General features: G+C 37.1%; 1 protein-coding gene across 4 annotated transcripts in view; it reads right to left on the bottom strand.

Moving 5' to 3' along the window:
• Positions 1-18,173, bottom strand: part of PAPOLA (poly(A) polymerase alpha) — a 75,897-nt gene that overhangs the window by 21,703 nt on the left and 36,021 nt on the right. For all 4 annotated transcript variants that reach the window (XM_090033975.1, XM_090033974.1, XM_090033977.1 and 1 more), the window contains exons 8-15: positions 16,721-16,810; positions 16,480-16,618; positions 15,096-15,168; positions 13,330-13,450; positions 12,296-12,380; positions 7,568-7,621; positions 6,539-6,658; positions 4,211-4,320 (exon numbers count right to left, since the gene is read on the bottom strand). In XM_090033975.1, the coding sequence (XP_089890101.1) occupies positions 4,211-4,320; positions 6,539-6,658; positions 7,568-7,621; positions 12,296-12,380; positions 13,330-13,450; positions 15,096-15,168; positions 16,480-16,618; positions 16,721-16,810 (792 nt within the window). The remainder of the gene's footprint in view (positions 1-4,210; positions 4,321-6,538; positions 6,659-7,567; positions 7,622-12,295; positions 12,381-13,329; positions 13,451-15,095; positions 15,169-16,479; positions 16,619-16,720; positions 16,811-18,173) is intronic.

Raw genomic sequence — 18,173 nt, 5'->3', positions numbered from 1 at the left:
TAAACTGAATTAAATTACTGTGTGCATATTCAGAATAGTTGAGTTACTGAGCTTAATCCAAGACAAAACTTCAACCATGGAGTTACATTCCAGTAAATACAAATAGCAAGTATAGCTGATGACAGTACATAATGTGAAGTGATCAACAGTAAGAAGCTGAAATTTCCTTTCAAATTTCTCCTGGGTTTGTAAACCTATATGGTCTAAATGATTTAAAGTAGCAGAAAATGATATCAGCTGAAAAGGAATTTATGGTGTCAAGGAAATAAGTTATTTTTATCTCCTTTCTCCAATTGGCAGGAAACACCTGCACCAACATGTAGCTCAGAAGTCTAAAACACTTCTAAATACACTTGCAGACAATAGAAAAAGTAGAAACTGGCAATAAGGACATCTTGCTGGAAAAAAATATTGAGAAACCTTACAGAATGTGACATCCCCAAAAGGAAGTTCATCTACTTGTATATGTGGATATAATCCCATTTGCAAATCAAAGATGCACAACATTTCTGCATGTTATTTGTGAGGCATTTCAGAAACTAACAGCAAATTCAAAATGAAACTATTTTGTGTGCAAAATAAGGGGGGAGGGAAGGAGAAAAGGAGGAGAGAGTGTATGGCAACCCCATTTTTGTTGCAAATTCACACCTAACAAAAGCAGCAGGATAGGTCCAGTGTACTGGTGGGGAGAGGAATTGGGCAAAATGTAGGCTAAATATCAGGATTTTCTTTAAACTGTAAGGAGAGTGAACAGGTAACCTAGGGAAGTTGTGAAGGTGTCCTTTTGTGCCAGACTATAGTTTTGCTATATTTCTGGGGTGCCTGGTAGATGTTACACTTAAGACGCGACTGACCATTTAATCATGTCTCAAGCAGTAACACAGCCACACTTTCATGTTATTAATGGCATAAACTGGGGAATAGTCACATATTTTGTGTAATAACTTTGTGACTGGTTCCCATTATGCCTTAAATTGAATGTGTGGCCAAGCACCAATCAGAATGACTGCTGCACCCAGACTCAGGAAAACACTGGAGTGAAGGGCGACATGTGCTCCTGAGGCTGGGAGCACTGATCAGCTGACTCCCGTTTCCAGTCCCAGGAGCAGATCAGCTGACAAACTTTGAGACTGGTGCACAAGGCACCTGGTTTACTAACTGCCAGCGGAGAGGGAACCCAGGGATTATGATCTCAGGCTCTCACTGCACCAGCATTAGGGAATGGTTGGGATCTGAACACCAACCTACCATGGGAAACTGGTGCCACTTTAGTCAAGGTGGGCATGCGCCCCTGCCCACCTCCACAACCAGTCCCGCCAACTGGGTGGGGAGGGAGTCCCCAGCTGATCCCATCAGCCGGGGGGGGTGGGGGGGGGGTGAGGTGCTGCCTGGGAGGGGGTCCTCCTGTGCACTCCTTACGCATCACCACTGTAACCTACAATCACACCTCATACTATGCACCTGTAGCATGGCAGGAGGCACAACTGTTGGAACTGTGGATCAGATCCCATCACACCAGTAACAGAATATCTGCCAGGGGCCCGAGTTAAACATGTTCGTGTTGGAGCAATGTTGCATGTCTCCATGAATAACCTGTACAAAAAGTAAAAGAGTTAAGACACAGGAGGCAGCATTGCTGGCTTAAGTGACAAAAGATGCATCAGATCAACAAGGAACTGAACAGCTGTGGTGATGCTTCATTTGGGCTTGGTACACATTATTTCGTGGTGATAGTGGGAGGAAATCCCGGGAAGAAACAAAGAGGTAAAGCATTACAATCAATGGAGCAGCTGGGGAAAAAAAAAAAAAAGCACAGTGTCCACCTGGAATCACGGAAATCTGAAGAATGGAAACAGTAAATCTACTCAAGTACTCAAAGCTATGCAGGCTGGAGAGAAAACAGTTGAGCTAGTTTTATAATGTTCAAAACCATACATGGAGGATTAGGGACAGAGGTACCATTTAACCCTTTGGAGGAAGCAGGATCTTCCTGCTGTGTGGTTTTTGCCCCCGCTAAATACCTTTATTGAAGGAACGGTTGGCCTTGCTGAGGACTCTCGGGTGCACTCTTTTCCCCTCTGAAGAGAGGACACTGCCCTTTCAAAAAGTGAATTGGAAGGTAGTTCCCCAAGGTAAGGCTATAACCAGAGGAGAAGAAGGGGGCACATGGCTGGGGTTTCAAGAGTCAGGACTTCCCCCTAGTCCATAAGCCACACCTGGGCTGACTTTAGAGACCAGATAAAGATTGCTGGGCTCCCAAGATTGCTGAGAGAGGGGATGAGGGAAGAATGCATAACAACTTCAATGGAGGTTTTTAAAGAACAGGTTTGTCAGACATCGCTCAGGGTTTACCTAGATGCACTTGGCCTGCCAAAATGCAGGGAAATGCAGTAGATTACCTTTATGAGGACACTTTCAGCATTACATTTTTATGATTCTTTGTAGAACCACTTGGCTTGGTATTCCTACTAAACACTACCGAGTAAGGAATATGTTATCACTTACAGTTCTCTAATTCTGTCTAGGAGGAAGTCAGAAGTATGTGGCTTCATTTCAATACCAAATTAATATGGTGGCAGTTACAGGAAGTTCCTTGAATTGGGGTTACATTTTACCACTGTGCTGTTCAATTATCCACTGCTGAACAACCCAGAGAAATGAACTTCTGTACTGCTGAATATCCTAGGTAGTCCTAAAAACCTAATTTCCACCATCAATAAATCAAACAAGTGAGATTTATGCATCACTCAGTCATTAGTCACACAGTTATTTTATAGTTATACTGGGACACGGAAAGCAATTTATTCTTGAATAAGAATAGATTTTACCTACATACAGAGATGCCAAATATTTTCAGATTTATTTCGCTTGCCAAAGCACAGAAGAGTTATGAAAGCTAAACTGAATTGCTCAACAATCCCCTACCCTCCCTTATTCTTTTGTTTAGGGAGGAAGGGACAGCAATTAAGGGAGAACAGGAACGTATTGCATACAGATCTCCAATCAAAATGGTTTAATGTCTAAACTAAACTAAAAGCTGGCACCGAATTGTGACAAACATCCCGACATACCATTTATAAATGGTCACAGATACCATTTATAAGTGGTCTTGTATTTTACCGTAGGGTGCAATTTTTTTTAAGGGCAAGTCACATAAGAATACGTACTTGCCATACTGTTAACTAAAATCAACTCTACCTGGGAATCCATAGGCAAAGTTTCATTCCATTTTTTTTAATACCCACTTCCTCCCAGCCACATCCTCCAGATGTGAGTGTCAAACATGGGCCACCATTTATAATATGTCAAGTTGAGCAAGAGAATAAAATGTCCGTGGTGTTAAAAAGCTACACACAATATATAGCATACAATACATTTTGAAAACATGCTTCATGAAATAATTTCTGACAACATGGCAAGTAACTTTGCATCCACATACGCCTACGTGCCTGGCCTTAAAAAATAAATAAATCACAGAATCAAAGAAAATTAGGGCTGGAAGGGACCTCAGGAGGTCATCTAGTTCTACCCCCAGCTCAAAGCAGGACCATCCCTGATTACATCGTCCCAGACTTAACATTTGAAGTCATTCAAGCAAGCGTTGGTATTAATTTGTTGTACATTTAAGCAAAAACCAGCTTAGATTTGTATACTTCCATCTATGAAAAGTACCGTATTTTTTGGACCATAAGACGCACCTGACCATAAGACGCACCCAGTTTTTATGGCAGGAGAGACTATGTGTGCCGGTGGCTGGACATTTTTATTGCCGGCTCCCGGCCACCAGCACGGGCGCCGGCTTCTGGTGTAAACAAGCGGCGGATGTCCCGCTCGGGCTCCGCCGCCTCTGCAGGCAAGCTCCGCCCCGTCTCCCCGGGACACGGCATAAACAAGCGGCGGATGTCCCGCTCGGGCTCCGCCGCCTCTGCGGGCAAGCTCCGCCCCGTCTCCCCGGGACATGGCATAAACAAGCGGCGGGTGTCCTGCTCGGGCTCCGCCGCCTCCGCAGGCAAGCTCCGCCCCGTCTCCCCGGGACACACACCTTCGGACCATAAGATGCACCCTCGTTTTCCCCCCACTTTTGGGGGGAAAAAAGTGCGTCTTATGGTCCGAAAAATACGGTAAATAGAATAAAAAATTTTGAACAAAGTCAAAATTGTTTAGCATAAATATATCAGTATTTTTAAACTTTTAGAGAAATCAAGCTTACCTGTGTCTGTAAAAGACTGGATATCATACGTAAGATCAACACTTAGATTTTCAGAATTTTCAGTTTTCTTAAACACTAACCCAATCACCCACATTGTACGAAATTCTTCCCTGCAAAGTTGCACAAAAAGTCATGTACTATTTTAGAAAAAACTGAATTAAAAAATATTCATATCAATCATACAACTCATATTGCATGTTTTATCTAACTGCAGTTAAACATGATTCTATTTTCATGGCAGTGATACCAAGGTATAAGACATTTAAAATAGTCAAGAATCCAAATGGTGCTTGACAAATCATAAAAAAAGCCGTCAGTTTTTTAAACTGCCTACTAGTCAGCTTCACTGACTTTTTTCAAAAAAAAATCAGTCTAAGCCAAGCAGTATAAAACATCAAGACTTGCTTTTTAATTCTCAGGTTTAGTTTGCTTATACACAAAGACTTCAAACGTACCTTTCTCATCATAATCTATATAAACAAGCTACAATAATCGCACTGAACTTGAACACACTTCTTCGGCAATGTGAACTCAGAGACCTCTAACAATTAACAAATGTTGGGGGCCACACATGCATTCTCATTCCAGCAAAGCAGTGGACCTTGGGCCCAACTGCCCTCCTTTTTTCCCCCCACTTAAGAATGCTGAAAAACCCTTGAAGCTCAAGAGGATGAGTACTGGTAAGGGGCTATATTAGAAATCTATTAAAAACCACATTAAGCTACTAGTAAGCAAGCTCTTTCAAGCACTGCTTATATAGATTCTCCCACTATTGGACAAATAATTGGCCATTACAATCTACAGAGGAGATGGGTCTATTTTACAGACTTGCAAAACTGCTCTTACAAAATAGAACTAAATGATACATTAAGATGGCAACATTTATGGACTGAGCAATGCAAGCGATAGTAGACTATTTCCCAAATCTGCTATAAAGAACTCTTTGATCATGCATGTTTGACCAACACAATATTCCTGAGGTTTGAACATTAAGTGTAACCCAGAGTAATAACCTTTAGGGAAATACCCAGTCAGTTCATTCTTAACCAGTCAGGAAAGCAAAACAGTAAAACAAACTCAAGCTACTTTGAATCATTCTTAAAATCATGGACTTCCTTCTTTCCTACAGGTTTCAGTTTGGAATTTCTCAAATTAGTCATTGGCACTTTCAAGCAGCAAAACTAGTAACTACATATGTATTACATATGTATTTCAAAATCCAAATCTAGTCACTTAAATCAGCCTCTGACTCTGGCTTGCCTTGTAGAGCCACTACAGAATTCAAACTATGTTTATCAACTTAGAGTAAGTTGATACTCTACTTGCCAAACTGCAATATAAAAATTGAGCATCAACAGTAGTATTTTCAAGTACGGTGTGCAGTATGCTCCGTGCATCATTAAAACATTTCCTATTGCTATACAAGTTCATCTGTATGCAAGACTTATTTTTAGAAAAGGGGATACCTACCTATACAACCAATTTCTGGCGACAACTTTGTTAGTACAGGGGTTGGCAACCCGTCACACGTGCCAAGCATGGGACATGAGGCCATTTTGCTTGGCACGCCATGGCCAGCCCTGGCTCCAGGAAGCTGCTGCCAGTGATGGAGCCTGGGCTGCTTCGAGCAGGGCTTGCAGCATCCCAGCTGCCTGCTGGGAGCAGCCTGGGATCCCAGTCAGCAGCAACTCCCCAGAGCCAGGGCGGCTGCATCCGGGCGGCTCGAAACAGCTGTGCCAGGCTCCGGCACCAGCTCCGCATCAGCACGAGCAGGCACCCCTTGGAGCAGGCGGGGCCCGAGGCAGCCCAGTCCCAGTCTCTCCCCTGCTCCCAGCATGGAGGTGCAGCGGGCTGGCTGCAAACAACTGTACAGGGCTCATCACCTCCATGCCGGGAGCGGGGGAAGAGACCAGAGCTGTGGTGCCTCGGGCCCCGCCCCCAATGAGGCGCGTCTGCTCGTGCCAATGCGAAGCTGGTGCCAGAGCCTCCCGGCTGCAGCTGCCCCAGCTCTGCGGAACTGCTGCCAGGGGGTAGCAGGGCTGGGGGGGCAAGGGGCACAAGCAGGGCATCCTGCCATGTACCCCTTGCCCTCATTTTGTTTCTCTGTCATGCTGGCACTCTGACACCTTCCGAGGTAGGCATTGTGGTGTTTTTTGGCACTCCAGCCAAAAAATGTTACTTACCCCTGGTGTTAGTATACTGCATTAAAAATTTATCTGCATCAGAAAAAAATTATACAATTTTTAATCAGGTAGGCCGATACAAGTGTACAGCTATGTACACAGTAGAATTCGACAACATTTTAAGAAGCAAAAAAAGATGACTTACTTGTCAGGATTCTCCTTGGGTGCTGGGAACGACTGAGGATTCACATGAGCCAGTGTAATGAATTCATTTTTCTCCAAGCTTCCAACTAGAATACGAATTTTTGATTCCACCAAGCCCACCCTGTATGAATACTACTTATTAGTTAAGTTTTTATTAATACCTCAATACCAAAGAAATAAGACTGTCTTTGCCACTGGGTAAAAAAACCCAAAATGTGTTTTGTTTCAGACAATTAGGAAATATTACATAACTAATATTTAACCACAAGACAAGTTAATTCAGACTAATAGCCCCCTCCCTCCAAAATCAATGCAGCTTGTTTAATTGAACTGTAAGTCTTGTCTTGAAATTCAAAATAAATCTTAGCCAAACCACCTGTGACCAAGATGAGTTTAGAAAAGAAAAAAGACTTTCTGGGTGCAGTGATTACGTATTAGCTAGACCTGAGGACTAAAAGTATACACTAACAGGAAAGATTAAAAGCTGAACAACTGAGAAGAATTAAAGAATTATTAACAAAATACATGCATTAACTCCTAAAAAACACAGGAAAATGTATTTAATAAAGAGATTTACCACTTCCCACAAGTTCATATAGAGTATGAAAAAAGACTCCTCACAAACACCTGGGAACCCCAAAGAGTGTTATAACAAAACTAGAGAGAATGCTGGTGTTGGGAAGGTGGAAAAGATTTTTTTGTTTGTTTTTAGAAGAAACTTAAGATCTCCACCTCCAAGCCCCATATTCAGACCTTCTGCACATACTAAAAGCAAATACAGTCAATGCAGCCAATTTTTAGAAGTTTTTGCAGGTCATTTTTAAGTAGAACAAACATAGCCAATGCAACCCTTTAATTATTAACTCTCATATTATGCTCATAAATTTAAAATGTGAACAAATTTCAACTTTAATTTTTTTTCATAAAACCTGTGTAAGATAGTAAGACATGCCCAAGGTCTGTGGCATGAGAGTACTTTGAAACTGGAAGTTTCTTTAAAAAAAAATTAAAGAGCAAGCATGATACTCACCATTCTAGTCGCTGCTTTTCTGTCGGTGCACTTGCTAGAAGTACAATATAATGCCTTTGGAGATAAAGACAACATACTATTCTATTTATACAGCTGACACTGGACATTCAAAGTATTAAAAACGTCATTACTTTTAATGTATAAAGCCAGAAACAAAAGGAATCAAAAGGTTAAAACAGGTACTGTATAATAAAACTAGATAGCTTAAACCCTGAAAACACTGAATGTTGCCATATTATAATTTTGAGATATTTCAACTTATTGCAAACCACAGCTGCAATCTAACACCTATGCCTGGTAAGTAACCTTTAAAGCAGACTATCAGAATCTTTACAATATATCTTAAATTGCTCATTCTAGGGGCTGAATAATCAATTTAAACAAGGAAAAAAAGGTATTTTGGCCACAACCAAGTTACTTCTGATGGAGCTACAGCTAGATAATAAATTAATATATGCTAGAGGTAAATATGGTTACAAAAGGTAGTTTAAAACGTTAAGATTTAATTCAAACTCTTTTCTGAAGGTTTCTAAAGTGTGTTTTTTCTCGCTTTAGTCCTGAAGTCTCAGCAGTACCCTAGAATCATCATCATCATGCTTAGCAGATGTCAAGCAAAGTTTAAAGACGTAAAATCCAAAGTTCTGGCTTTAACTGAAGGCAGAGCTCCAATTTCGCTTAAAACTGGGGGATGGGAGGAAAGGGAGCAGTAGGCGCGGGGGAAAGTAAATGAGCAATAACTGAAAGAACAGAATTAAGTCTTTTTATTTTAATTTGTCTTAAAACTAATAGAACAAACTCAAATTCAGCAAAATCTTGGGGGGTGCAGGGGGAAAGTGAGCCACGCAATTAACTGTTACAGGCCTAAGACGCAAACTTGTAAAGACAGTAAAAGGTAATCTATTTTAAAAACTAAGTAGTCCCATTTTGCATTATTCATAAAGCATCATGTTACTGGCATTTTGGGTCCGGGGGGGGGGGGGATCAGATTTTTTTTAAACTGTATCTTAGTATATTTCATATTACATATACAGACACACAGACCTAGTTAACTTACTTAAAAAACTAGTGAAATTGCAGTAAAGAGATTTCCAGCATTCTAGGTCTACAAATCATGAAACCAACACAAAACTAAACAGATCAACAAATATGGATGCATTTCCACATTTACATTGTTTAGAGATGTGTGGAAACCAAGTAGAAATATTAAGACCTATTAATCCCAAAGGCTAACTTGAAATATACTTTATTAACTACACAGGTAAATCAAAGGACCTGCTTTTTTTGTTTTTAAATGGCCAAAAAAATTTAATGATTCATTTGGCTACGTTGACATTTTTGTCTTGTGTGTCTTTGTTGAATGAACCCCCTCCATTAACTCCTTCCCCGCCCCCACTAGAAATGAGATGAACCCTGAAATTAGCAAATATTTTTGCACAAAGATTCACAAACCTTAAGGAAAGAATGAGATTTTGCTTAATATTAATCTTACTTTACCTGAATTTTAGTTATGCAATTTGAATACTGATTTGTCCTTATACATAGTTTATTAAAATATTAAATTTAAAAATAGCTGGTGCCCATTAAGACTTCTACTCGATATCCTGAGAATTTCACATAATGGCAGAGGCAGCTTATTAGTTACAGATTTAAAATGGAAGAGAGATATTTGAAAAGATTCATTTTCTACTTGGTTATTGGAATAAAAGTGCTTCTTCTGAGTACCTTTAGATGTAGCTAAAGATAACTGAAATCTGAAATTAGTTGGTAAAGACTGCTTTATATCTGATCACCTTATGAGTAACAATTACATTCCATTTATAAAAGCGGATATTTAACTGGGCCTGTTTGTTCAGAAAGGGGTAGTAAACAAAACTGAAAAGAGGGATAGAGGGAAGTGGTATAATGAAAATTTCCATTGTTTTAATAATAGAACATCAATTTATAGCAACTGATGGTTCACAGAAAAACACTCCCATTGATAAATATTAAAGGAGAAAAAAAAATCTATCATTTTCAATTGTTTTTATAAAAAAGGTTTCAACTCAGTGGCACCTTTTAATCATAAAATGAAAATTCCTATCTTCTTGTTGTATTTGAAATTTTAGCTGCAATAGTTTTCCTGCCTCATGCCCCTTCCTGAACAAAGGCCTTCATTCACAGATTTCCACAAACACCTTATTTAGTAAGCTGTTGTAGTTTTTACTAGTATATGGAATATAACCCCCTTCCCCCGCCCGAATCAATGCAGCTATTATCTCCTTTTTCATGATTTCTGGAACAAAATTTTGTAATGCACAACTGAAGGGGTCCATTCCAAGTTCTTATATAATATATGGCCTCATACGTTAGAAATATAGCTTCAACTGAATTGTCCTATTAAGATATACTGCATGTAAAAGACTCATATACCCCTTTATAAAGTTATAGATTATCTACTTACTAATACTGATGTGCATTACTAAACAGGACAGTGTTGCAATACACTACATCAAGATGTTTTATTATCCATCATACATGGTTTATTTTAGAGTTCTAATGAGTGAGTCATTTGTATCATGTAATGTTATATTGAAAATGTTATGCCATGATAGCATTTATTTTTTTCATTCACTCTTATGACTATACCCAGGAGTGATGAAAATCTTTTCTAATTTAGAAAAAACAGAAAAATTGTACTTGGTACAATTAGTGTGAGATTTACACCTCCCAGCTGGAAATGCTTATTGATAAATAATCAGGCAAATCAGATAATTTATTTCACACCCCACTGCATTGGTACAGGTACAGTACCCTCCAGATTTCTCTAGCTAGGGATATATTCTAAGTTTACTTTCTTTGTTTAATGATAACAAATAAATTCAGTCTATTCTGCCACAAATGTGAGATTTACAGTAGTAACTCCTATGAATAGTGATACACAAACATTTAAAGGGAAAAGATAAAAGTATTTGTTTATTTTTTTTCAGCTGTTAACCTAAGGTAAGGATCGTGGTCCTTTTCCTTCTGCACAGAACCAAATATTATTTTATATATCAGTATTAATAAGTCTCTGATGTATATATGGGGATCAAACAGGAGAAAAGGCTAGTTCTCAGATGAGACTGTATCAAAGTTGCCAAAATTCATTTTTCTAGTGCAGATTTTTTTCAGTTATTAAAAGTGACCAATATTTAATCTAATACCTTAAAAAATACTGCTCTAAAAGTTAAAGCTCTGACAGTTCTGATAAGTAGGCTGCGGAGAACCACCACTCTCAAGAAATAAAGACAGTTGGACTTTTTTTTTTTTTTGCAGTCTTGTGCACATGTTGCTGGTAATGATTATATCCCACTGTTGTGTTGCTGTAATTACCGATACTGTTGCACAATGTTGGGTTAAATGTATATTAGAGATTTACTTCATGTAAATTCAGAATGGTAAATGTCTGCTGCTCCCAGATCCCCCACCCCTCATTTTGAAAGGATTTAGTAAACAAAGGAGAGTAGTAGGGAATATATCAGCTGCCTTAGCAGATACTGCTAACAAGGGACTACAAACAAAAGAATAAAAAAATTTAACTTTCGGAGACGTTATGAGATTTTAAATTGAATCTCCAAGGTACAACATAAAAGATTATCAAATGTTTTAAAGCTTTTAATCATGCAAAAAAGTATTGAAACAAAACACAGACACATTATGATGGTCATCAGGCTTTTTTTAATGGGGGAACTGCATATTTCAGTGTTATTTAGATTTGTACATAACCAACCACCCAGCAAAGGAACATTGGCGTAGAAAATATTTAATCTTTACTCAAAATGGGTCTCCAACAATACTTCAATTGAGGGCAAATAAAATGTAGTCCATTTGAATAATCCATATTTATTATATAGAGTACAACTTCAGCAAACCCAAAATACATTAAAAACAAGCCTCTCCCCCCAACCATTATGTACCATTAGAAACCCTTAAAATGTTAAGTGTCAAGGTCCCCCCACAATGTTTCTTAAAAAAAACAAAAAAGCAAAAAAAAACCCCCACATTAAAAAAAAGAGTTCTGAAAGTGCCTTACTTAATGTAAAAGCATTACATAATTATAATTAAGATATATGCACTAGAGACTAACATATTCTGAAGCTCTGACCAGGCTTTCTTAAGAAAAGCTAGTGATAAGTACACTTGTGCTGAATGAAGTGCCAGATGTACTAGAGGAATCTTATTGCCACAATTATGCTGTATATTACTGTAATAAAAGACAGATCCATGGTTTTCAGTGGGTATTCATCTTAAATATCTATTTTACACAGTTGTTGTATTAAATATTTTGCTTGTGGCTTCATTTTAAAACAGGATACATCAGAAGCCTCCCCCCTATTAAAAGTTGGGCATTTCTGCTACAGAAACATTTTCATATTTGGTCAAATTAAATTTAAGTCATTTATAGCCACCCCATTACATTCTTTATATCTGGTCATGAGCTATTACACTACAGAAATGAAAAATGGTGTACAATTAAATAATTTTAAAGTTTCCTGTAAGAAAGAAAACACCTGATCTCTCAGTTGGGGGAAAGGGCTTCAGAAGAGAACAATTTTCAGTCTTTTTAGGAAAACCATTAAGACACTTTAGGGGTTTCTAATGGAAGTGTGTAGCCACGTTAATTATGCTGGCATAAACACCTTTGCTATTAAAGATCATTATTTTTAAATGGGTATATCTTAACAGTCTGCCATGCCATAAAATACATACTTGTACTTTTGAAAGAAGTTTGGAGCTTCAAAAAGTTTGGACCACTCTGCCTTACTCAGCAAAATTTCATCTGTGATAGCAAGACCTGAATTATAAAAACACATTTAAGCCTTTTTCACAGCTGTTCTGTATCAAGTATCCGTAATAATAATAATAATAATATGAATAATAATAATAATATGAATAATAATAAACCCTGAAAACAGTGATTTTCTAAGCAGAGGCTACTTCAAGGCAAATTATTCTTCTCTTTGATTGCAAGGAATTGTTTCAATAAAATTAACTCCGTGTACTTTATTTGTATGGTTACTGGTTATTCGTACTGTGAAATTTGGAAACTAAGTTTGATTGCAAGATTAAATGCAAGTGGACCAGATTAATTTAGTAGAGATTTAACACACACAAGAGAATTATTTCTCTGGTATGCTTCAGAGGAAGCGTGCTCAGTCCAGGAAGGAAAACAGAAGGTTTGCCTCATGGAGCTTAAAACCTTTAGCGCTTGAGTTCGTTTTGGGTGAATGAAAGCTGTAGTAGGGAAGAGACCTGCTTTCACGTTGATGAAAATCGTAAGTATTTTCTCACCTGCACTTATCAAAAATACTTTCTGAGTAAGTGTGCATTAGTTGTCAGAAATATTATTTGGGTGAGGCAAGACAATATTCTTCCAATTTCCCTTACACAGCTAAGCACATTGCCATCTTATCATTATTAGTATCTACCAAAAAGTGACACAGTAACAATATCGTCTCTCATATAGCAATGTAGCTCATAAAGGTCACCAGTACAGCCTACAAAGATAACTAAATGCTTGAGAAAGCCACTTGCAACTAACAGTACCTGGAAGGAAGTAATAGATTTTTTTTATATAAACATGCTGCTGAATTGAAAAATTGATGATCAAAGTATGTAGCTCTAATGAATAACTGTGTGCACTATGAAAAGGATTCCTGGGTCAATCAGCGATCTCAAAAATAGTATACCTGTGATAGAACTGTTTAAATCCTTTTGGAATAAGAGCATAAGATAATACTTACCTTGTTTAAACTCCTCAACCATGACCATCCGTGTAGAAACGGACACATTGTAGGTAGAGTTCTGCTGTGGGTATGCTGGTGTAATTATAGGCATAAGATGGTACCTATCACTGGGGTTTACCTATACATAACAACAGCCAATCAGTTTTCTTCAAGCATACATAAAATAAGAAAAATGTGGACTTTCCCCTTTGCTAAAATTAATCTAATGTAAGACAAGATCTGAGTTTACAGACCTATTTGATTTAAAGAGTGTGAAGAGAAGTTTAGAATACTCAATGATAATACGTTCACATATTCTGACAGGCAACCTATATAAAAAATAAGTTATTTCCAGACTCAAATGGAATGGGGAAGATCACAAACCCACTGGCATGCCAGTCAATACCAGGCCAAAAATAATTCAAATCGAATGGTTAAAAAACCCCAAACAACAAACACAAAACAATGGTGTGGATGGTAACCTGCAATCACACAACCACTGGTACCTCATTACTACCTGAACACTAGGCACCTTCAGAGAAATGGCTGTTTTGAGACCCTTTAAAATAGACTGTCTGATTTATTCCTGTAACACTGTTGATGATGAAGAGCCAGTTTAAGAGAAATGGCTCTGTGCATCCTGAGGGAAGCAGCAGTTGTGTTAAAGTATCCTTTAATAAGAACAAAACATGGAGAAACAAAAACGGAAGCAACCACCACAGATGGAAAAAAAAAAATGAAAAAACTTTTATTTAAATAGTGTTAGGCTAGTGATCTTGTCTTTTGTCAGGTTATAAATCTAAAAAGTTAAGGTTGAAACCCTATCCTTATCTTACCCTGCTCTGTTTAGCCACTGTAGCACGTACTGTTTTATAACAATCACACACTGATCTCAAATCCCTACACTAGGAACAACAGGGTAACTTAAGAGCATGTTTTTAATCTGACTTTATAGCAGAAGCCTGACATCATTTAAAATGTGGACTTTTATTCAAGTGCATAAAAAAAATATTTAAAAGTTCATACAATAAAAGACTGTACTCAATTTCTCCCCAAATAAGTAACTGCAAATGGCTCCTCATGGTCAACTGGAGGAATAAATAGCATTCTGGCATCTTAGACTTTTTCCCCCTAATACTTTAAAAAACAAGGATTTTGCTTAAATACATATTCCGAGATGCTAAATGGATTTCATTTTTAAAGTTCTAAACGTAAATAATAGGGATACTACGAGTTGGGTGTCAACATTGTGACTGCTGAAAGGCAGAGTAAAAAACAAACCAAAAAACTCACACTCTTCCTTGGATCAAACTACAAAAGGGCTTGTTAAATGTAAGGAGTTCAGTATTCAAAATACAGTATTTGTAAACACCTAAACTGCAGCAGTTAAAATGATTCTAGAAGTAAAATGTCCTAAATAAGTTACCTAGTCGGTGAGGACTGGCATAAAGTCAAAAAGTTGACCAAAACGGTTTTTGTGCATATAAGCTTTTTTGTATACAAGTTATGTAGGGAGTGTTTATTTACAACAGTACTGAAATTGGGCTAGAACCACAGATATAGTGCAATCTACACAGTTTTAGAAGTGGACAATTCACAAGATGTAAACTAATTTTGTTCTATGCATTAAAGGAGAATTACAGTTACCATTAAAAACGTAATACTCAAAATGTCAAATTCATTTATAAACCTAAAAACAAAATTTACCTGGGGTTTCTTTAAACATCTGACTTCTCTACTGTACAGTGTGAATTATTTATAGGGGAAAAAAATAATACACTAACCCTTGGGTCCCATACAGGCAAATTAAGATTGCATTCTTCTGGCTGTTTCAATAGCACTGGATTTGGCCATTCCCTGTTTAAAAAGATTGTAGCACTGAATAAGACTACTGGATACCACTTATATATTATGTTAAACATACAATTTTTTTGAATGTGATATTTCTTCATTCTGTCTCATGGAATAACAAGAGATGAAATATGTTCTCAAGGAAAAATTAGAACAAATCAGTCTACTAAAGGTTCTTGGTTCCTGAACTGAAGACCAACACAACTATAGTTTATAACTATGTTCCTTGATGCAACAAAAGGCATTATCTGGGCCTCTCAATTAAGGTGTTAAAAATATATATTGTTCAAGCAGCACACTACTTAAACTTGCCAACATAACCATAATCAAAAGAAGTCCTGTCTGTAAAGATTAATACTAATTTTGTCTTCATGCTAGCTCGGTTCCTGAAAAAATCTAAAGAACAGGCCAGGCTGCAGAATGATTAATAATTACAAAATGCATGCATCAAGATTTTTTTTCCCCCATCTAGATTTCTAAAGAAAAAGCATGCAGAATGGAACATACTTTTCTCTAAATGAAATGCAACACTACTGCTCTTCAAGATGCCCTTGCTCCCCAGTGAATAAAGCTAGTTTCCTATAGACAGTAGAAGCCAGTAAAGGGACATGTTAAATAGTCTAACAGCCACAAATTCGTTTTTTCAAAATACTATCATGACATTCCTGCAATGTTTTTCCCCAATATTATTTGTGCATTAATGTTCTTGAATGATGCACAATCAATTCCTCAATTGATTGTGCATAAGATTGACCATAATTAAAGTGTAGGAATTGTATTATAATGAGGAGGTCTCAACTGATTTGCTGAACAAGCAAGTGATAGTCAATTAACTACTTAGAAATTAAATTACCAATAAATAGTATAGCCAGAGAGGGAAAAAAGCCATTGGACTCAATAACAGTAGAACTATAGTAATGATTTTCATGTTTGGAAGCAAAAGCAGAGGTACTCAATTAAAAAGGTACTGATAACTTTGAACAAGGACTCTACAAAGTCTCTTTTCATTGTAGCATCTCACATGGAATGCCAAATAATTTATCCCATGATTATAGGTCTGTTGTGTATATTGCCCCATTCAAGCAAATTTTATTCAAATTGTCCTCTGCAAGGTATATGTTTTGCCTATTTACTCTACACTTCAAGGAATAAATTTAATAAAAAAGGTAATATACAACTCACTGACACCAGAAACAGAGCACGATTTTATGAGCTACCTACTTAACCTGGTACCAGCTGAAAAAATGTCATAGAAACAAGACTAAAATGTAGTGTCTATAAACAATTTTATTTTAGTGTAATCTAAAATTAACATACCATTTAGAAAATACCAAGAAAAATTTATGTACAAGAGTTGATGCTATTGCATTTGGATAAAGCTGGCAAGTTCTTGCTACTAGCATAGCCCAGGAGACACCACCAAGGAAACCTAATATATTGGAATAGATGTTGTGGCCTGTTGATGCAAAGGGAAACAGAGAAAAGAAAACAGTTAGTTATTATGTCAGTTTTAAGTAGGGAAAACAATTTAATAATATTTTGCAACAGTATTACTTACGTTTTGCCCACAGTTTGATAGCTCTCAGTGTTAACCTGAAGTTGTCAATGTTTGGTACTAGATGCAGAATTTCATCGGTCACCCTGCAACCTGGGCAAAAGAAAGCACATTACCTCTAATACTTAAGAAAAAAACCCATGCATCTTTAAACCCACTCCTAATTCTACCAATATTAGTACAAGAAATTAGATTTAATATTTTTGGTAGTGCTAGAGTTATGTTGTAGATGCATGAGAAGCAAGGATTAGTTATTTGTCTGTCTGCTATCCCCAGGAATTTTTCTTCTCTCCAATTTCACAGCCACATAGACTGCTTTTAGTACTTGCTGTCCCTTAGTTTTCCCCAGATCTGAGGAAGAATAAAGTGCATCTGAAGACATGTCCAAGTCTCTCCACATTATGCAGTTGGTCCAATACAGATAATCAACAAAAATCCTTGCCTCTTACATTTAATATTCTTATCACTATCTGTCTGGAACTTAAACACTATGTTTAATGCATTTTGAATTTTTTTAAAAACTATGCTGCACTTGAAACGAACACTTAATTTGTATATAAAAAAAAAGCATATCAGAAGAGGGGTACCCATACTTCTGTTATGAAGTCACAAGAGAAATGTGAAATGCAGAAAAGTTATAGATTAAAACTAGGAGCAAATTCTTATAAAACTCCAGTGTTACCCAATTAACTTAAACTGACCTACCAATTAGAAAACAAGATTTTTATGCTTTCGTAAGACACCTTGCTTGCAACAGAACACATTTTTAGAACCATATTGAGAGATAACAGGTCTATCAATAACTGAAGTAAGGCGCTAAGTCTCAGGTTTAGGATGACATTATAAACCCGTCATTTTTAAATGCTTCAGTAATCTGTTTAACAAATGGTAGGACATGTTGTTGGAGACAGTGAGAAAGCTGGCTGCAGAACACTAAAGTGCTTCAAAGGCCCCTTCTCAAGAAATTCAACACAAAAGAAAGTTACAACACAGAAGAACATTCAAAGGTTGCATATGACTGAAGAATCAACTGGGACAAACATCTTGTCCTGGTTATATATTCTTTTTATATTTAAAGTTTTAGGGTTGAGTATTTGACCAGTCAAAAATTGTAAAAAAAAAAAAAAAAAGTTGCCAACTGTTGCAAATAATATACAGGGTAAAAAATTCCATTACGAAATGTGTCAAAAACTATTTTAAAAAAAATCATATTTGTCAAGAAAGCTACAAAAAAAAAATTGATTTATTTTTTTTTTTGGTAAAACTGCTGTAATCTTTAATCAGTCAAAAAAAATGTAGTCAAATGACTGATCAATAGACAATATTTGACTGGTCAAATTGAGTGGCTTACCAACCCTACTTTTTAGTGTACTTGAGGTAATCAGGATTACCAGTCTACCCCAGAATCAAGGAGACCTTTAAATGTTAGGCTTCTTTTGTATCCATACTTAATGTT

This window comes from Crocodylus siamensis, chromosome 2, assembly GCF_052110815.1.
Source record: "Crocodylus siamensis isolate JL-2025a chromosome 2, ASM5211081v1, whole genome shotgun sequence".
NCBI classification, from domain to species: domain Eukaryota; kingdom Metazoa; phylum Chordata; order Crocodylia; family Crocodylidae; genus Crocodylus; species Crocodylus siamensis.
The sequence above is the reverse complement of the archived record's forward strand: the minus strand, read 5'-3'. Positions and strand labels throughout refer to the sequence as shown.